General features: G+C 35.6%; 1 protein-coding gene across 1 annotated transcript in view; it reads right to left on the reverse strand.

Annotated features, from left to right (window-relative positions):
* The window catches only part of COPS3 (COP9 signalosome subunit 3), a 41,073-nt gene that overhangs the window by 12,104 nt on the left and 7,754 nt on the right, over window positions 1-21,215 (reverse strand). The window contains exons 3-5 of the mRNA XM_001362174.4: window positions 8,257-8,369; window positions 8,118-8,167; window positions 6,241-6,333 (exon numbers count right to left, since the gene is read on the reverse strand). Of these exons, the coding sequence (XP_001362211.2) occupies window positions 6,241-6,333; window positions 8,118-8,167; window positions 8,257-8,369 (256 nt within the window). The remainder of the gene's footprint in view (window positions 1-6,240; window positions 6,334-8,117; window positions 8,168-8,256; window positions 8,370-21,215) is intronic.

Below are 21,215 nucleotides of genomic sequence, written 5' to 3' on the forward strand. Positions count from 1 at the left end.
CTATAAGAAAACATCAAAGCATTAAATTAACTTGAACTAAAGCAGTAATTTCACAGATTTAAGGAATTTTTCAGAAGAGAAATAATGTAATTTAAGTTTATAATAATGTAATTTAAGTTTACATTCATCTTATTTTTAAAAAGCTAAACTTAAAGGGAAAAGTGCATTATTCTTTTAGTTTATACATTTTTTATTTTAAAAAATTGTCAATGACAAGTAAAAAACCTTTAATATTCAAATTTTAAATTCTTGAGTTCCAAATTCTCTCTCCCTCCCTTACTGAGAAGGCGTTTGCAATCGGATATTGTTTATACATGGAATACATTATTCTCTTAAGATGAATATAAAATGAAATTAAAGAGAATATAAGCTACAAATGACCGGCTTGTTTGCACTGGTAGAAGGTGTTTCCACATCAAGAGATCTCTACATCAACATTCTGGTGCTCATCAACATTCCCAGCTCACTAAGAATTTTTGGCACTTGTTACAGAATCATGACACTTTTCTGCATTCTCTATTACCTGCTCTGGAGTCCCTACATATAACAAAATACCATCTATTACTGATTGGCACCCCTAAACAGACTGAACTTATGATCCTTAAAGAACAAAAGAAAAAATGTTTAAGCAAATACTTTGTGGAGCTGTTGTGATGGCAGCCATTACTGGATTTTGGGTCTACAATATATAGCAGAATGACTAGCATGATTTTTGATTCTCTGGATTATCTGGGCAACATCACCATGTTTATACTGCAGTTGCCATTTCAGACTGAAACTATACTATGGCAGATTTTTAACTCAAGTTTACATCATTTCTATGGCAATTTTACAGACTCTGGCCTATTTAAAGAATATATATAGCCTTTAAAGTCCAAATTGGCTAATGAGTTTCCTAAGTATCAACTCACATCAGTTTCTTTTGAGAGCTCTCCTTTTCTTTCATCATCCAAAATATTTGTCTATCAAAATTTTATGTGTTAGAACTCTTCATCCCTATAGAGCTAATTTCCCTGTAAGATTCTGAGCCTTGGGATTCTAGTGCTCCCTCTCTCTGGTCTCTTAAGACCATTCTCTCCAACATTTAGGATTATGTATCAGACTATGCCTCACTGTCCTCTTTTCCTCTAACTTTTGAGATGGAATGGCCACTTCTTCTAAAGATTCCTATGGTTTTTCCTTCAGCAACCAGTCCCCTCCCTTACTGGGCAAAAATCAGGTCCAGAATGGTATTCCCTCTTGCTATTTCCTTTATCTTCTAAAGAATCAAATTATCAGTAAGGTTAGCCACAAATATATCAGATGCTCAGATTTGGAAAAGAAATGAATTCCAGCACAACTGGTATATTGAAGATGTTTTTCTTCTTTCTGGTTAGATGGTCTATAGCCATGATGCGGAACCTATGGCACATGTGCCAAGAAGGACATATAGAGCCCTCTCTGTGGACATGTCTGCCATCACCTGCCAGAGTTCATTATTATAAAGCCAGAGGGACTCAGGGCAGAGTTGTCCCCCTCCCCCTCTCCATGAACCTGAGGATATTTTTCCCGCCCCTCTGCCCAGCAGCCCAATGGGAGTACTTCCTCCCTTCCCTACACAGGGAAGGGAGAATTGGAATGGGGGGTGGGGGGGAGTTCAGGGCAATCTTAGCACATGGTCTGGGGGGTGGGGGTGGGGCCCAGCACTCCATCACTGGTCTATAGAATATTACATTCACAATATGACCTCATTTCTTTCTTCAATTTATTCTAACCCAACTATTTTCCTACTATGCTTCTGGATTTTCTCACAGGAATATAATCTCTTAATATATAATCCTAGTTTGTTGCCTATTTTATTATCTCTGCAACAAAGTATACAATTCCTTGGCTACACTCTGGCCAAGTCCCATCCTACCAAGTTTCAGTGAAAATCGACATGAAATGAAGCATGTGAAAATCTCCAGTTCATCTGTACTTTAAAACCATAGTTTTAATTGCTGGTTGTGCTTTTATAATAGTTTCCTATGAACTAATGGGCTAACATTCACCTTCCTATGTTTTGTTTGCTAACTCTCCTTTGGTAAATGGTTTAGTAGATACATGTAGGCAATTTCATTCTGTCCCTTTAATGTTCATTTTAAAGGTCAAATCTTCAAGTCTCCAAAAAAGTAATGGCTACAAAAATAAATTTTTCAGTCTTACGTAGGTACATTTCATCTCTGATGAAAATCTTTTGTCTTAATTTGCAGTCCATAATCTAAATTCCAATCTCAATTCAATTCAATAAACAAATATGAAACACATGCTATGCGCAAGGAATGAACATAATATAGGGAATGAATGAACACAAAGAACCATTCCCCAATGAAAAAACGGTGAAAGGGTATGAACTTCTTAACCATCACATGAGACTGCTCCAAATGACTAATTATTAGACAAAAGCAAATCAAAACAATTCTGAGATCCCACCTTATACCTGTCAGATAGTAACTGTTAGAAGAGTAATGGAAGGACAGGAGTATTTATAATGATGCATGAACTGGTCAAACCATTCTGGAAAATAATCAGCAACTATACCCTAAAGTCATTAGATAGTGTAAGCATACGAGGAAGGAGATTGAGAACAAAGGGAAAATTAGTCAGTCAACAAACATTTATTAAGCTCTTAATATGTAGTAGGCACTGTGAAAGGGAAAAAAATCAAAAACCATACAGCAGCTCTTTATGTTGAAACAAAGAAGTAGAAACAAAATAGGTGAAGAGCCATCTGCTAGGAAACAGAAGAATAAATTGTAGTTTATGAACATTATGGAATATTGTTGTGCCATAGGAATTTATGAGTATGGGGGTAGTTAGGGGGATAGAAAGCCAGGCCTAGAGATGGGAGGTCCTGAGTTCAAATTTAGTCTCAAACATTTCCTAGCTGTGTGAATCAGGGCAAGTCAATTAACCCCAGTTGCCTAGTCCTGACCCCTCTTCTGCTTTGGAACTGATTCTTGTCGATTATAAGACAGCATGAAGGGTTTAAGAAAAAATAAGAAAGAAAAAGAAATCTGGAAAGCCTTGTACAAATGGATAGAACTGGAAAGAAACAGAACTACAATTACAATGTAAACATATGACCACAAAAATGCAAAGGAAAAAACTCTGAAAGACTTCAGAGTTCTGATCAATCATGGCTTCAGAGGAGTAAAGATAAAGCATCCTTCCCATTTTTTTGTCAGAGAAATCAAAAGGTACAGAATAAGACAAGATATCTTCAGACAAGATCACTTGCTTTTTGTTGTTCAGTTGCATCCCACTCTTCATGCCCCCATTTGGGGTTTTCTTGGCAAAGACAGTGGAATAGTTTGCCATCTTCTTCTCTAGCTCATTTGACACAGATAAGGAAACTGAGGCAAATAAGGTGAAGTGACTTGCCCAGAGTCATACAGTTACTAAGTGTCCAAGGCCAGATCTGAACTCGGGTCTTCTTGACTCCAGGCCAGGCACTCTATACACTGTGCCACCTTGCTACTCTTTGCTTTTGGGGAGATAGGTTGAAGTGAGTAAGTAGATAATGACAGAGGCAAAAAAAAGAACAAAGAAAAACAAGGGAAAAAGCATCAATAAAATATTAAAAATACAAAAAAGAAAACAGAGAAGTTCAGAAGGATACTAAAACAAGGAAAATTTGTTCCTATCCTTTAACACAGGAAAAAATAGGAATTATTTATAACAAACGCTCATGGTTTTATATATAACAATCTTTCCTGTTATCCTTTGTATAGTGAAATGTTTATAGGGTCAAAAGTCTAGAGCTGGAAGAGCCCTTGGAGTCTCCATCATTTGACAGCTCAGAGAGCTTGTGACTTAGTCAAGGTGACTCAAGTAGTGTCAGAGGCAGGATCTGGACTCCTACTGAGCTGGTTCTCTTGACACCACCTTGCTCTGCGCCTCATGTAAATTGGCTACTGAGTTCATATTGAAAAAGAATATTTTTTAAAAAGTACAACACATTACTGAATTCAAGTGAGAGTTCTCATTAGTTGTCCACTCCCACAAACGGCAAGCACCACTGTTCAGGGCCCTCATGGGCAAGGGTCTCCATCTGCTTGGACACTGGGTAAAGCCACACAAAAGAAGCATAACTGGAAGCTAGGTGCTAGAGGAAACATGTCCCCAGAGCAGAACTCACTAGAGGATGGGGATTCCAAACCTCTGCATAAAAGCACTAGAAACCTAGTTGAGTCTGTCTTCTAGTTTGGACAGCAAGGGGTGGAATGGGGAGTGCTGGGCCTAGATTCAGGAAGACCCAAGTTCAAATTCATGTATGAATTCAGGCAAGTCACTTCATTTCTGTCTTCCTCAGTTTCCTCAACTCTAAAATGGAAATAATAATAAGAGTCTCTACCTCCCAGGTCTGCTGTAAGGATTAATTGAGATAATAATTGTAAAGCTCTTAGCACAATACCTGGCACACATCAAGGATTACATAAATTTTAGTTATTATTATTATTGTTGTTGTTACCACCATCTTAGGGTTTACTCTGGACCTGTTCTTAAACCTTTTTTTGTAAGATGGACTTTTTGGTAGTCTGGTAATTTCTTCAGAAGAATGCATTTAAATGAATAAAGTAAACAAAGGAAATAAATTCTACTGAGATTAAATTACCAAAGCATTAAATAAATAAGCTCATAGATTCCAGGTTAAGAACTAGTGCCCTAGACAAACAGCTAGCCAGGCCCCAGTAACTCTTCCTCAACCTCCAAACCACTAAAGGAGGCTAAGAATATACAATGCCAGAAAAAGGTCCATGTCACATCAGCAGATGGGGAAGAAATGACAAGTGAGGAGGGACGCCAGAGATGAGCTACTGAAAACAATGAGACTCATAAAGATAGAAACGATAGCACACTGAACAAGTATTATATACTACGTAAGAAAGTTCATGAAAAATGTTCAGTGAAAAAGAGAATTCTGGGGACCCTCCAGAAATCATGAGAAATTTACAAGAGACTCAAGAATGTCTACCGTTCAAATCTTGCCTCACACACTTCCTAGCTATACGACTCTGAGCAAATCACTTAGCCCTTACTGCTCTCTTGTCTTAAAATTGATACTAAGATGGAAGATAAAGGTAAAAAAAAAAGACAACAGACACCAAGATATCTAATGGATCACAGGTTCCCAAAATAGAATAAATTTAAGTATAAGACACATAGCTAATTTAAAATGGATGACATATAAACTTAAAAGCCACAGGAAGGGACTTCCATCTTGCTAAAAATCAGGGAAATGAAAAGATAAAAAGACTACCATATGAGGCAGCAAGGTGACTCAGTGGATTGAGAGCCAGGCCTAGAGATGGAAGGTCCTAGGTTCATATTCAGCTTCCTAAACAACTCCTAGCTTTGTGACCCCGGAGAAGTCACGTAACCTCCACTGGCTAGCTCTTATTGTAATTCTGCTTGGAAACAATACAAAGTATTGATTCTAAGATGGAAAGTAAGGTTTTTTGTTTTTTTCTAAAAGCTACCATACATCCACTACAATATTAAACATACTAAAAGTAAAAAAGATAAAAATCTAAGGCTGGAAGGGATTTGGAGAAACAGGAACATTTTACATTAGTAGTAAGATTAGAGGCTAGTTCAAATATTTTTGAGAAAAATATGCAACAAGTCATAAAACTGATTGTACTCTTTGACCAAAGCTAGGCAGCACAGCAGATAATGTACTGGGCCTAGAGTCAGGAAGATCTGAGTTCAAATCTCCCCTCAGACATTCCCTAGTATGTGACGTTGGGGAAATTACTTAACCTTTGTATGCCTCTGTTTCCTCAACTGTAAAATGAGAATAATAATAGCACCTACCTCCCAGGGTTACTTTGAGAATAAAATGAGATGATATTTGTAAAGAGCACAGTGCCTGGCATTTTGTGCGCACTACATAAATGCTTATTCCCTCCCCCTTTATCCTTGTTGAAAACAAGAGCTAGTTTGAAAGGCATGCCTCAAACACCACCTGTGCCCCTAAAGTCTCTCGCCCAGCATTTCATCATCCCTAGCAATACCTTCTATTAGTATCATTTGTTCCTATGTGACTCATTAAAAATGGATAGCTGTCAATTCTGACTAGTCTCAGAAAGCTATCATTTCCAGATTTAGGTTTGTGAAAACAATACTATTCCCCTATTGATTGTAACATTGAATATATAAAATATGCAACTACAAAAACCGTAAATCTTTAAATGTGCTCATAACAATACTGCTTACCTGGCAGAGATCTGCATGTATTGAGGTCAGCTGGTTTGTATTCATCTGCATCTTGTCTATGGCTTGTCTGAGGATACCAATTCCTCGCAGGGGCTGTCAGAAATGACATCTCTTTCAGATAAGTTCTCATAGATGGCAGCACATTGGATCTTAGGTTGTCACTTACAAATAAAAAAGATACTAATTGATAGGTTCCTTTAAACAACAATCTGAGGTTTCCATAGCCTTTCAGGAAACTGTTGTTTTTAGTAATAGGAAAACCGGGCTTTCAGTTTGAAAGAGTTTCTTAGGAGACAATGCGATTTCAGCATTGACTTTGAAAGTGAGAAGGCTATTTGCTATGGAAGTCAGTCTCTCAAAGCACGAAGACTTCTTGAATTTTTAAATAAAGAAAAATTTTAATTTTTAGTTCACTTTACACAAACAAAATACAGCCTATAGAAAGAAGTTCTGGCATATCCCCAACCTCTTACACTACAGGAAACATCATGAACTTTATCCAACCAATATCTAACCAAAAAAAGTGAGTTGGGCATGCATCAAATACAAAAGACAACATTAATATCTCCAAGATTTTAAAGAAAAAGGAAAAGTCTTCCAGTATGCTGAGCTGATCTTCTTTGGCTGACTTATGGAATAAGAAACATATTCAGATAAGTAGGTAGAGAAAGGTGGTGATTTGCACCAGTTAAGGGAATATATTGATGAAATTACTGATAATGGTTGTAAAGTACCACTATTTTTTGAGACATAAGCTAGAGTAAGTGTATTAGGAATCTTTAAATTGCCAATAAAAATGGGGCAATTAGGTAGCTCAGTGGATAGAGAGGGAGGTTTGGAGACAGAGAGGTTTGGGATTTCAACTCTGTCCTCAAACACTTCCTAGTTATGCAATACTGGGCACGTCACTTAAACCTAATTACCTAGCCCTTACCCTTACCACACTTCTACTTTGAAACTGATACATAGTATTGATTCTAAGACAGAAGGTAAAGGTTTAAAAAAAAATCTGTTAGAACAATGTAAATCCTCCTACCAAGAACATTATCTCAAACTTGAATTTGGCACAGAAATAAAATACCACCAAAAGTAGGTCCTTACACTGCAAGATATAATTAAAGAAAGAATGCTCAATGATTTTTCTGGGTTGCTTGTGGAATAGTCATTTTATAGTCACATTTTAAAATATACTAAATAAACTCGCATGCCAAGAGACTGGTTTGTTGCTATGAGCCTTTTTTTTTTTCAAACTACAGTGTTCTTAATAAGAAAGAGCTAACCCAGAGGGCAGCTGGGTGGATCAGTGGATTGAGAGCCAGGCCTAGAGACGGGAGGTCCTAGGTTCAAATCTGACCTCAGACACTTCCCAGCTGTGTGACTTTGGGGCAAGCCACTTCACCCCTTATTGCCCAGCCCTTACTGCTCTTCTGCCTTAGAACCAATAGACAGTATTGATTCTAAAACAGAAGGTAGGGGTTTAAAAACATAAATAAGCAAACAAAGAAATAAATAAGAACTAACCCATATTTTGAATTTCTGTCTCTCTCAAACCAGCACATTTAAATCTATTTTAAATTCAAAGAGAAAGAAAGGCAATATGCTATAATAAAATAAAAATTAGTTTGAGTTCTAAGACTAGTGCCTTACACTTCAGGCAACACTAACTAGTTTGGTTACCGAAGAAAAGTTAATCAATCTTTTTGTGTCTATTTCTTCTACTCCAAATGGTGAAATTAAATAATATGGGGAAAGTACTTTGAGTTGCTTGGGAAGAAATATGAACAAAGTATTAATATTATTAGCTTTAATCTGAACAAGTTAAGTTAGACAAACAGTATTTTAGATTGAACTTATAATTACTAAATAAAATTTCTTACCTGTTTTCTTTCCACGAGAGCATTTGTTAACTGGTGGCAAAGACCAGCAACTAAATAAAACAATAAAAAAATAATTCAAGTAATTATAGTAAACACAAAACATATTCCACAGAAAAAAATAAATTAACATATAGCTTACAAGTGTCTGTTGCGTATCTAATATGTTCCCCATTACAAGTGCTGATAAAAAGCTGAACCTGTGAGAATAATGTTTCGAAGTCAGGTACACTGGGCATAGAAAACTTCACAAACCTAAAATAAGGAGACAAAAATTCAATTATTTTTATTTTCTGGGTGAGGAAACAAGAAGATACGTAGGAAAATAATTTACAGATATTAATGCCAGAAGTACATAAATCTTTACTCCTTCCTTGAAATGTATTTTTTAAATGTCTTATTGATTTTTCTTTATCCCTAGCATTTCTAAGAAACCTTCCCTTTATAACAAAGAAAAACAATTAAGCAAAAGTATCATCAGAAACAATTACCATATCTGACAGGGTATATACGATATTCTGGCCTATACATCCCTTCCCTCTTTGCTGTGAGAAGAGAGGCATACTGCATTACCAGTGCCTCTGTACAATCAATGTTTTTTCAGTGGCTAAGAGTTTGGCTTCCATTAGGTAACCTTTTTGTTTATATTGCCATCGTCATTATGTATATTCATTTAGCTCTGTTTACTTTACTCTGCATCAGTTCACAAAAATCACCCCAAACTCCAGTAGATCTTTGACATTCTTTTCTTACTTATATTACATTTGTAATGTAAGCAATATCCTATCTCCATGTAGATTATGGTAGTTTTTCCTTAAAAAATAATGAAGCTGTGCTCAAGATTTAATTGGTTCAGGAAACTAAGGTTTGGGCTGTTGACATGGCTTCCTATGCATCTGAATACAAAAACAAACAAGACACATGGGGCTAATGTTGCTTGCTTGGGCTTCTAACCTAACCCTCAGGAATATGACCCACACTGCCACAGGAATGCTGCACTCAGCTCAATCAAGATTATCTTCGATGAATATCCTTCCCTGGTATGCTTCCCACCTCACATGATAAGGCAAAAAAAAAAAAAAAAGACAAACCCCTCAACAAGCACATGATCCCACTCCAATCTGTCTTCTTGGAAAGACAGCTCGCTTTATCATCTCGCTCTTTCACTAATTTTTAATTTCTTTCTATTGGCAGCTTCCTTGCTATCTACAAACATACTCATGTCTCACCTTTCCTTAAAAATTCCTCAAGTGAACTATCTATCCCTGCCAGGCATCATCCTTCAAATTTCCTTTTAAAGCCCTTAACCTGGTACCCTCTTACTTTCCCATTCTTCTTGTGCCTCACTTTACTCCTTACCCCCCCCTCCACATTCTATGATCTAGTCATACTGGCCTCCTTGCCGTTTCTTGCACAAGACACTATAATTCTAGGCATTTCCATTGGCTAATTCTCATGCCTAGGATTCTCTTTCTCTTCATCTCTCCCTCCCAAATTCCTTCAAGTAGCCATTAAAATCCTACCTTCTGTAAGAAGGCTTTCCTAAACCCTCTTAATGCTAGAGCTTTGATTTCTCTCCAGTATGTCTCAAATACGTTTGCATGTTGTCTCCCTCCCTGGACTACGAGCTCCTCGCATGCGGACTGTTTTTGTCTCTTTGTTTAGACTCCCAGCACACAGAGGGCACTTGCCTTGTTCATTGGAATTGACTTCTTCCGCTATGACTAAACTTTTAAGTTGATGTGCTGATCTTGAACCTAAAAGTAGCAGCCCAGCCTGAGCCAGGTCTGACCTATTATAATGTTTATATAAGATGGTATTTCCCCGGCCATTCGTCAAAGAAATGATGATCTGTTACCACAGAGTGCTGTTATAAATATCTGGATTGATAGACTGACCCTTGAAGGCGGAAAGGCGAAATGAATAGAGCACTAGCCTCAAATCTAGAAAGACTTGGGTTCAAGTTCTGCTTTTCAAACATACTGACTGGACAAGTCACAACCTCATGGTATTCAAGAAACTAAGACTTTAAGCTTCAGGGAAGGTGCTGATCTGGGAGTTCTGCACACCAAATGAAATCCCTCTCTCTATATATTATATATAATATATATATATATATATATTAGGTCTTAAACTATAACTTCCTTGGGAGTTGGGGTTATTTCATTCTTTGTATTTGTAACCCTAGTGCTTAAAAATGCAATGCCTAGCACAAGAGGATTAGGGTAAGCACTTGACAGGCACATAAATGTTTCTTGATTGACTGCTTCTGTCTCTAATTTTAGAATGGTATTATTGGTTCACCGGTATGAACAGTTCACTATTCTTTTCTCTTCTTCTTTTTTTTTAATTCTGTGTATTGGCTCCAAGGCAGAAGAGTGGTAAGGGCTAAGCAATGGGGGTTACGTGACTTGCCCAGGGTCACCCAGCTGGGAAGTGTCTGAGGCCAGATTTGAACCTAGGACCTCCCGTCTCTAGGCCTGGCTCTCAATCCACTGAACCACTCAGCTGCCCCACACTATTCTTTCATAATTCCAAAATTGTATTTGGAACACTTGGACCAATTCTGAGGACTAGTGTTCTAAATAGTCTTCTCTTAGCCTCTCAAATACTAACAGTTCCCATCTTCCAAACTTTGCCAGTTTGCAAACCCAGTAGTTGTTTTTAATTTGTTGGTGAATTGAAGATGCAAAATTTTCTCTGCTCGAGTTTCTTTTTTCTGCAATTATTTTTTTACAGCAGAAATTTAACTTTTATGTGATCAAAACTATTTTTCTTATTTAAGATTCTCTCCATAGCTACGGTTGTAAAAGGTATATCTTTTACTCTCTTCTATTTTTTATGATGTGCCTTAATTTACAGTATATCCATTTTTAGATGATGTATAGTCTAAGTTGAATTTCTACAAAAATGTTTTCAAATTTTCCCAGCATTTCTTATCAAAAAGGGAGATCCCTACCCCACAGAAATTTATGTATTTAAGTTTATCAAACACTAGACTACTGTTTTCAGTTGCTTTTGTTTCTTGCTTATGCAGTCTATTCTACTGATTCACTTTTTCTGTTTTGAACTAGTACCAAATAGTTTGGATGACTACTGATTATAATATAATTCAAAGTCTGGTAAAGTTTTATGTGTCCCTTTCATTTATACTTTTCTTTATTTTCTGCTTTTTTCTACTTTTCATTTTCATTTATTTCTTTTGAGATTCTACATCTATTATTCCTCCAAATGAATTGCTGTTTTGTCCTATTCTATAAAGTATCCCTTCTTTGTAACCTGACTGGAATAGCATGAAATCCATAAAATAATTTTGATAGCATTTTAAAATTATATTGGAATTACTCAGTTATGAGCATGGAATAGCTATCCATTTATGTCTTCCCTTATTTTTGTCAAAGAGTGTTTTGCAGTTTCATTCCTATTAGTTTTGTGTTTTGGTATGTGAACTTCCAAGATTTTATGTACTTTAGCAGAGATTTTGAGGGAAATTTCTCATATTATCATAGTTTCTTCTTTTTTTTTAAAGTCCTAGAGAAATGATGATTTTTTTTTGTTGGGTTTATTTTGTATCCACAAACCTCAGTGAAGCTATTAATCATTTTGACTATTTTCTTCATTAATTTTTCAGTTTTATATTAAACTATTAAGTAATCTATAAAGATATTCATATTTCCTCTCTAATAATGTTTATAGCTCTAATTGTGTTCTTATAACCACAGATAGCATTTCTAGATCTAAGACAAGTAATAGCAGGGAGAGGAAACCACTTTGTTTTACCCTAGTACAGAGACAGTAAGAAAACTAAGTGTTTAATATCTTGCTATTGTAAAGAATGTTGGTACTTGAGATATGTTTTTGAGCATATTAAAGAAAGATCTTTCTATGCCATTTTTAGTAAACAACAACAACAACAACAACACCTTTTTCTGCATCTACTAAAATCATCATGTGGGTTTTACTGTTTTTGTTTATATTATAGTGTGTGTGTGTGTGTAAATATATTTATATATATATAATCATGTGAGACAGTTTGGTGTAATGGATACGGCTGGTCTTACAGCAATACTAGAGCACAAGTCCTGTTATAGATACTGACAAAGCAAATCCAGGCAAGGCATTGAATGGCTCAGTGCCCTGGGCAATTTAAGTTGCATAAATAGAGGAAGTTCATAACTGGTAGTTACCAAAGAAATCACAAGTGTTGTCCCTATGATTAATTATGCTAATTGTTTCCTTCAGCTGAACCATCATGAATCCCTGATGAATACAAATTGAGCATAATAAATTATTTTCTGGATCTATCTATTGCTGTACTCTCTTTGAAAGGGTTTCATTTAAAAATTGTGTCAAATTAATTATTGACATTGGTCTTTATCTGCTTTGTTTCTATGATTTAAGTACAGGGACTATAATTTTCTCATAAAAGAATTTTAGTAAAGTGCCTTCTGTCTCCATATTTAAGAAAAAGATTTTATAACAGCTTTTCATTTAAACATTTGATAAAATTCATATGTAAATAAGTTCAAATGGCTCAGGATTTTTTCTCCTTCTGGTCATTCACTCATTTATGGCTTGCAGGGTGGTTTTTCTGGGAATGAGCTGTTTTAAGATTTCTTTCTTGTTTAGACATTTTGCATGTTTGTAGATATTCACCTGCTTCCTTTGAATTCTCAAGTTTTGGAGGCATGCAATTTTAAAAATGGTGTTTTGTTGTAGCTGTTTGACTGGACTTGTGATTTCTTTGGTATAGAGAACTTATTTTACCAATGCAAAGAGACATCTGCTCTGCCAGTCTGAAAAGGGAATTGAACTCATATTTCTGACTCCAAAGCCAGCTTCTATCTACTATTCTACACTGCCTAACTCCTGGGTATATTAGTTGGGTACAGTAGTTTGATACTTCTCTTTATTTGCTTTTTGTTGGATGTGATTTTTACCTGGTCTGCCCATTTTTTTAATTTTCCTTTGTGTTTTACTTGATCAGGTTAGCAAAAGGCTTATCAAAAAAAGCCTAGCTCTTTTATTTATTAGTTCTATAGTCTTTTTATTTCCAAATTTCCCTATTTTTCCTCTAACTTTCAAGATTTCTTCTTTTGTATTTGTTTTAGGATCATAACTTGAAAGCTTGGAAGGGACCTTAGAAGCCATTCAGTTAAAACCCCTCAATTTTACAGATGAGGAAAATGAGGCCCTGAGAAGAAAAATTAGAATGAGAGCTAGTATTCACACAGTTCTTTAAGATTTGCAAAGTATTTTTACATATTTTTATCTCATTTGGTTTTCAAAACAACCCTGAGGTATATATTATTATCATCACCCTAACTTTATAGATGAAGAAACAGGCTGAAAGGTTAAGGGCCTTGTCCAAGGACACCTAGATAGTAAGTACGGAAGGCAGGATTCAAACTCAGATCTTTTTGACTCCAAGTCCAAGACTTTATCCATTATTCCATCTAACTTCCCTATGTCAATGAAATCTCAGTTCCAGGCCCTATGCCTAAGAAATGACTTGTAGCACAAGGTAGGATTACTTTCTAGACTTTTTAATTACACATTCAATTCGCTGATGTTCCTCTTTTAATCTTGTTCGTCTAAGTTTTCAGAGAAACATTCATCTCAGTGGTTTTTTTTAGCCTATATTCCAAAAGTTTGGTATGTGCAAAATTAATATTAATTTGTACCCTTTTTTGGCCCTCAAAACAAACTTTTTGATTTTAAAGCTCAGTTTGTTTTTAGGGTTGAAGCCATGAGTGGAGCTCTCACTCTTTTTGTCTACACCTTTTGTCTTTGGTGGAGCAGAGTGGAGACAAGTTCTTTGTTTTATGTGTAAACAAGGATTCTCTTAATTGATGACTAGTTGGCTAGCTACCACAGCTAGGAAACACCAAACCAAATGGGGAAAAGTGTGCATGTGCTGTGTAGCCATTCTAAACACTATGGTTACTCCTGGCATGGAAGACCCAACTCTTGCCCTAAATCCTCTAATCAGAAAGCATTCAGTCTGCCTGAGGCTGAAAAGGCTAGCCAGCCACAGATGGCTAGTGCTTCTTTCCTTCTCTGGCCTGCTTTCTGCTATTTAATAAATAATCATTAAAAATTAAGATATGGTCTCCAGAGAATTTTAATCATAACAAGTACTGGTAATACTTGAGATAGTTATTTGTTTCTATGACTTTTTATTTGATCTCATTATTCAGGATGTCACAACATAGCTTTTCCATTTAAAACTATACTTTTTATTTATATTTCCTTTACTAATTACTAGTTTATATTATGATCTATAAAAGTTGAATTTGTTACTTCTGCCTTTTTATTTATGATTCTTTTTTAAAGGTCCCTTGGAAAGCTAAGAGATGTATATTCTTTAACATTCTCTTGAAGCAACCATATGGGCCAATCAAATCTAAATTTTCTAACACTTTCATTGTTCTCCATCTCATTTATATTTGTCCAGCCCTAAAATTTCGGGGTTTCTGCCCATTATTGTGTTATTATCAATATTATTTAGAAATTCTAGACTAAAAAGCAAACAAACCAGACTCTATTGCCACTGTGTATATGTGTGTATTCATTTGTATAGTGTCTTTATGTCTCTCAACATCAACTCTGTCTTATCTAAAATCCTGGTTGAAGTTCTTGTTTTTTTAGTTACTTGATAAATGACTGATTTTGTTCCATTACTTCATTTTTACTCTGTATGAATCTACATTTCTTTATTTATTGTGCCAAAGTGAATAAAGAGTTGGATTCAGAAACAGGTGTTACCCTGGTTTCAAGTCCTATCTCGGAACAGACAGCCTATGTTAGCAGACAAGTCGCTTATCTTTTTAATTCTCTAGGCCAAGGATCAGCAAACTGCTGCCAGCCTGCCTCTCACTGCCAGCTTTTGTACTCTGGAGCTAAAATTTTTTTAACATTTTGAAATACAATAAAACTTTTAAAAATAGTCGCTAGGTAGTATAGTAGATAAAATGCTGCACCTGGAGTAAGGAAGACTGAATTAAAATCTGACTTCAAACATTTACTAGCTTTGTGATGCTGGGCAAGTCATTTAGCATCTACCCACTTCAGTTTCCTCATATATAAAATGGAAATAATAATAATAATAATAGCTTCTACCTTGGGCAACTAGGTGGCACAACCGATAGAGGACTAGAACTGGAGTTGGAAGACCTAGGTTAAAATCTGGCCATAAATACTTAACTAGCTGTGTGACCCTAGGCAAGTCATTTGACCCAGTTTGCCTAGCCCTTGACCTTTAGTCTTAAAGAGTTGTTACTTGAACAAAAAGCAAGGGTTAAAGAAAAAAATAAATTGCTGGGACCACAAAATGATATTTGTAAAGTGCTTTGCAAAACTTAAAAGCACTATATAAATGCTAGTTTTTATTAAAAACCTGAAAGATCCCTGCCCATGGCTATCTTTAAGTTTAAACTGCAGAGAAAAATCTGTATTGGTAGTTTCCTCCTCTAGAAGGTTTCAATATCAATGAAATCACAGGTTCAGGACCCAGGCCTATAACTTATATGCTCAGACTGTTGGGGTTGTTAAATCCATTTTTCCTCTCTCTTTCTTTTTATTAGGGAACTGAACCCTTTCACATTTCAGGTTACAACTGATATGGTCGTTTTTTTCCCCACTGAATATTTTTATATATTCTTTTCTTTCACTGCAGTCAAGCACTTAGTTTCTATTTACTTTGTTTACAGTAATGTAGTTCTGATGTCCTTCCCTCAAATGATATTTTCTTGGATTACAACATTTTAACATATTAATTTCATTATTCTCTTAAAAAATTAATTGCTACAGAATATTTGTATTTTGTTCTAAATTCCTATCACTAGACTTGCTGTTTCCTTCAAAGATCTACTTTCTTTTCTTATACATTGATAATTTCATTTACTTCACCAATTATTCTTCAGAACTATTCTATTCCAGAGTATCTTGGTGTTATTGAAAAGGGACTGCTGAATTTGTTCTAATATCCATCTTCCTCAGTGGATTGAGACCTAATATTATTAGTCGCAAAATGAATGTTCACTGAGATGGCACTTTAAATTGAATGGTTTATTTCTCCCCCTCAATAAATTTTTATCTGTCTTTGTCATTCTGTTGATTCTTCTATGGTGTTCTAATTATAAACATATTTCTTTCCACCAATCGTTTTCCTTCTGGAGTGGTAGTGTGAAGGATGTAAAGATTGAAGGAATCTAATCAGTTTTAGTGACCTGTAATTGAAACAGTCTGTTCCTACTCCTCTGTTCTTCCTCTCCTCACTAATTCTAGAATGCAATCTCTGGTTCTTTATTTCCTTTCTGTATTTCCTTCTCTTTCCCCTTAAGATTCATACTTCAGGGGGCCGCTAGGTGGCACAGGGGTTTGAGAGGAAGGCCAAAGACAAGGGAGGTCCTGGTTTCAAATCTAATGAGATTTCCTAGCTGTGTGACCCTGGGCAAGCCACTTAACCATCTCTGTCTAGTCCAGTGATGGTGAACCTTTTAGAGACCTGCCCCCCCCCCCCCCGACTGAGCTGTGCCCCCATTCTCCCCTCTCCCCATCTTGCCCCAGACAGGGGAGAGAGAGAAAAAGAGGGGAGTGGCCTGAGAGTAAGCACAGAGGGGCAGGGAGGCATGATGGAGAGGGGGAAGGGAGCAACACTACCAGAGTCCCTCTGACTCTCTAGTAATTAACTCTGCCAGGGATGGCGCAAGTGCCCACAGAGAGGTCTCTGCATGCCATCTTTGGTATGCTTGCCACAGGTTCACCATCATGGGCCTAATCTATACTGCTCTTCTATTTTGGAATCAATATACAATATTGGTTCTAAGATGGAAGGTAAGGGTTTAAGCTGCCTTTGGCTGTGATTATTTACTCTTCAAATCTACTCTCCTTCTTATATATTTTCTTCCTCCATCTTCTAGCCTATTCCCTATTTTCTTGCTGAATTTCTTTTTTTACAAGAATTTCTTAATGATCTTTTGTTTTAACATAACCTTATCTCCTACTGTAGCCCTAACCTACACCCTCCCAAGACAGAGCTACTGCCTCTTATAATAAGAAATTTAAAAAAAGGAAGAAAAACAAATTCCAAACATATATATGTACATATATATGTATTTTTAAAAGTGTGGTGTCATATGCAGTATTTCATACTCATGGACCCCAGTTTCTGCAAGAGAATAGATGGAGGTTACTTGGATGCTTGGTCATTTTAATTTTATAATATTCAGATTATATTATCTTTAAAGTTTTTCCTGTTGAAAATTATTTTCAACAGTATTTGTATTTCCCTTTTCTTTCTGAGTGAAGCCTCTTTGATGTACAGACTGACTAAGAAGGTACTGTTTTCTTTTTTCTAGTATAATTTAGGGTTATGCCAACAAGGACACATCCTTTTCTTTGTAACAATTTAAGCATTCTCTTTTGTTATAAGTACCTTTTTGTGTAGTACCAGCTCTAAGCAAAATTGCTTTGAAAGAAGCACATTCTTTTGGTACTCAGGAGAAAAATTCATTATATGATTTCTATACATACATATAACATACATGTATACACATAATTAAAATAATGTTATCTGAATTGTCAACACACATCCACCACCTACTGATGGTTTGTGTCACACTCTTATGTGAATAAACTGCAATTTACCTGTCTCTCTGTGTTGTAAAAATAATAAATGTTAAATTATAAAATACTTAACTTATTTTCTAATATCATCCTTACAGTGTCTTGTGGTGCCTTATTTGAATAGCTATTAAGGACTCTGAAAATTCTCATAATCATGTATATGTGTATTTAACCCCCTTCTGGCTCTGAAACTCAGTTAAGAATGAGCTATTTCTTCCTTATTTGTATACTCTTCTCAGCTACCTCATTTGTGTGAAATAGTAAACTTTCCTCTTTCCTCCTTGTTTCTGTCCTAGAGTATTGTACATAATCCCCACCCCCCTTTCTAAAACCTAACAAAACAGGACAAAACGACATCCAAAGCTGGTATTTTTACTTAACTCTTTTAGAGACCCTATGAGGAACAAAGTTTCTTCTCGCCCTATTTGAATGTAAGAACTTCATCAGCACTTAGACCCTCCTAATGAAACCTTCATTCCAGTGTTTGAATTTCATAGTTTCTATTCAGCTCTAGTTTTCTCAACAGGAATTCTTGCAAGTCCTGTATTCTATTAAAAATCTATTTTCCATAACAAATGCTAGAGGATATGTGGAAAGATTGGGACCCTAATGCTTGGTGTAGTAGTGAACTAGTCTAACCATTCTGGAAAACAATTTGGAAATAAGCCCAAAGTGATAAAATTATGTATATCCTTTGATGCACTAGGTCTCTATGCCAAAGAGAACTAGGATCTATCTGTCAAAAAATATTTATAGAAGCTCTGTTGATGGTGGCAAAGAATTAGAAATTAAGGGGATGTCTGAGGAATTTGCTAACAAGTTGTGATATATGATTATCATGAAATACTATTCTGTATAAGAAATAATGAGCAGGATGGTTTGGAAAAACCCAGGAAGACTTATATGAAACTTATGCAAAGGAGAGAAGTATTGGAATACTGCACACAGTAAGAGCAATGTCATAAGGATGACCAACTATGAAAGACTTAATTAATGACTGGTCAAGACAATGTTCCACGACAATTCCCAAGGACCCATGATAAAAAATGTTATCCACCTCCAGAAAAAGAACTGATAGGAGTCTGAATGTAGATTGAAACATATTTTTCCAAATGCTATTTTCTTGTTTTTGTCTGTGTTTTCTTTTGCAATATGGCTAATATAGAAATGCTTTGCATGATTTCACATGTAGAACTGACAGCAAATTGCTAGACTTCTGAAGGAGAGGGAAAGGCCCTTGCAAAAGGGAAAGAGAATTTGTAACTCAAAATTTTAAAAAATGATCAGCAAAAAAAAATGTTTTACATGTGATTGGGAAATATTTAATGAAATAAAAATAATTTTTAAAAACATTTTCCCTCCTATGGGGATTTTATTCAGTTTTTCAAGCTAAGTTATTCTTGATTTTTCTTTTGTCTTTTGGAATTGCAATCTATTGCAAGATTTTCTCCTCTAAAGTAGTTGCTGCCCATTACCCTCAGCCATCAACATCTTTTGCCTGCTGCTGTCTGGATCTGACCTAAGGTCATAAACTATTATCAACTCTTCATTTTCCACCTACCTGAATTTCTTTGACTTCTCCCCCAAATTCCTAGGAATTCCATCAAGAACTTCATCATGCTACAAGAACAGCTTTGGTACTCAAACTTTTCGGTCTCTTCTGCCCCACTGAAGAAGGGTATCCAGGCCAGCCATCTCTTATTTCTCCCTATGTTCCTTAGGATTTCTCCATCATAACCCTGGTGCTGGGTACTTTCCCTCCTCTATCCTCCAGCTTTCTTTTGTTTGTTGTCCTCTCCCATTAGATTGAAAGCTCCTGGAGGATAGGAACTTTCATTTTCTTGTTTGTATTCCAGTATTTAGCACAGCACGTGACATATAGGAGATACTTAATAAATGTTTATGACTGACTGACTGGAAAGGCAACTTAGCACCTGGTCCTGGAGGTGCTACTACCACATGTATTTAAAGACTCAGAAAAGAAAGTTCTTATCTCTAAAGAATTTGGTATTGTCAAATGGTTCAACATAATAAACTGATATAATTTTATTGGTGTAAATGACAAAGATCATCATCATTCCTATATCCTAAGGACCATAGGACTTTTTCATCTGGCTTGCAACAGAAACACTTCCATTTGTATAGTCGTCTCTATTTAGAATATAAGCTCTTTGAGAGCAAGGACTGTTGTACTTTTCTATTTGTAGTCCTAGTGCTTAGCATATAGTATGGACTTAATAAATACTTCATTCATTCATTCTTATGCCACCTTGACTGTGTTCCTAGGTATATGAACCTCTTTCTGGCTGTTCACGATATTCTTTTTCTGAACTGGAAACTAGATTTGGATAAAAGATTCCAGGGTCAGTGGATTCCATTTTGACTTTGCCCTCTGGTTCCAATAGCTCTGGATAGTTCTATTTGTTTATTTTTGCTTTAAATTTTTTTTATTTTTTAGTTATTTGTTACAAGGAAAGACTCACTGGATTTTGGAAGGGGATGGATATATTTCCTCTAGTACTTGCTCTCTTCTATGACCTTAGGCAAAAAAAAAAAAAAAGAATTACCTTCTCTGGCTTTAATTTTCTCATCTATAAATTTAAGGGCTTGAACCAGATCAGGAGTTCTCTTTTTTAAAAAATGTAATTAATTAAAAAAATATATTTTATTTTCCCCAATTCCATGAAAATTTTTAATTATATTCTATTTTTCCCAATTATATGTAATAACAATTTTAAACACCTATTTTCTAATTATTAAGTTCTAAATTCTCTCCCTTTCTTCTTCCCCCTCTACCTCACTTAGATGATAGGCAAATTGATCTAGGTTATGCATAAGAAATCATGCAAAACATTTTTCTTTGTTGGTCATGTTGTAGAAGACTCATGACAAAAGACCATGAATAAAATAAAAGTGAAAAATTGTATGCTTTGATCTGTACTTGGGCTCTATCAGGTTTGTTTGGTTTTTTCTGGAGGTGGATAGCATTTTTCCTCATGAGTCCTTTGGAATTGTCTTGGATCATTGTATTGCTGAGAATAAATAAGTCACGTCACATGATGTGGTTGATCATTATATAATATTGTAGTTACTGTGTACAATATTCTCCTAACCGTTTACTTCTCTTTACCATGGGTTCATGTAAGTCTTTCCAAGTTTTTCTAAAACCATCCTGCTCATCATTTCCTATAATGCCATAGTATTTCATCACAATCAGATACCACAACTTATTCAGCAATTCTCCAATTGATAAGACATCTCCTCAGTTTCCCCTCGTTTCCAATTCTTTGCTACCACAGAGCTGCTATAAATATTTTTTTACATATAGGTAGTCCTCCCCTCCCCCCTTTTAAAAATTTCTTTGGGATGCTCTGGATAATTTTTAAAAATTATTTTAAAACTACAACATCCAGGCTTTTTTTGTTTGTTCATCATTTTCAGAGTATCCAATGATTCTTACATTATGTCTAC

The sequence above is a fragment of the Monodelphis domestica genome, chromosome 7 (assembly GCF_027887165.1).
Source record: "Monodelphis domestica isolate mMonDom1 chromosome 7, mMonDom1.pri, whole genome shotgun sequence".
Classification (NCBI taxonomy): domain Eukaryota; kingdom Metazoa; phylum Chordata; class Mammalia; order Didelphimorphia; family Didelphidae; genus Monodelphis; species Monodelphis domestica.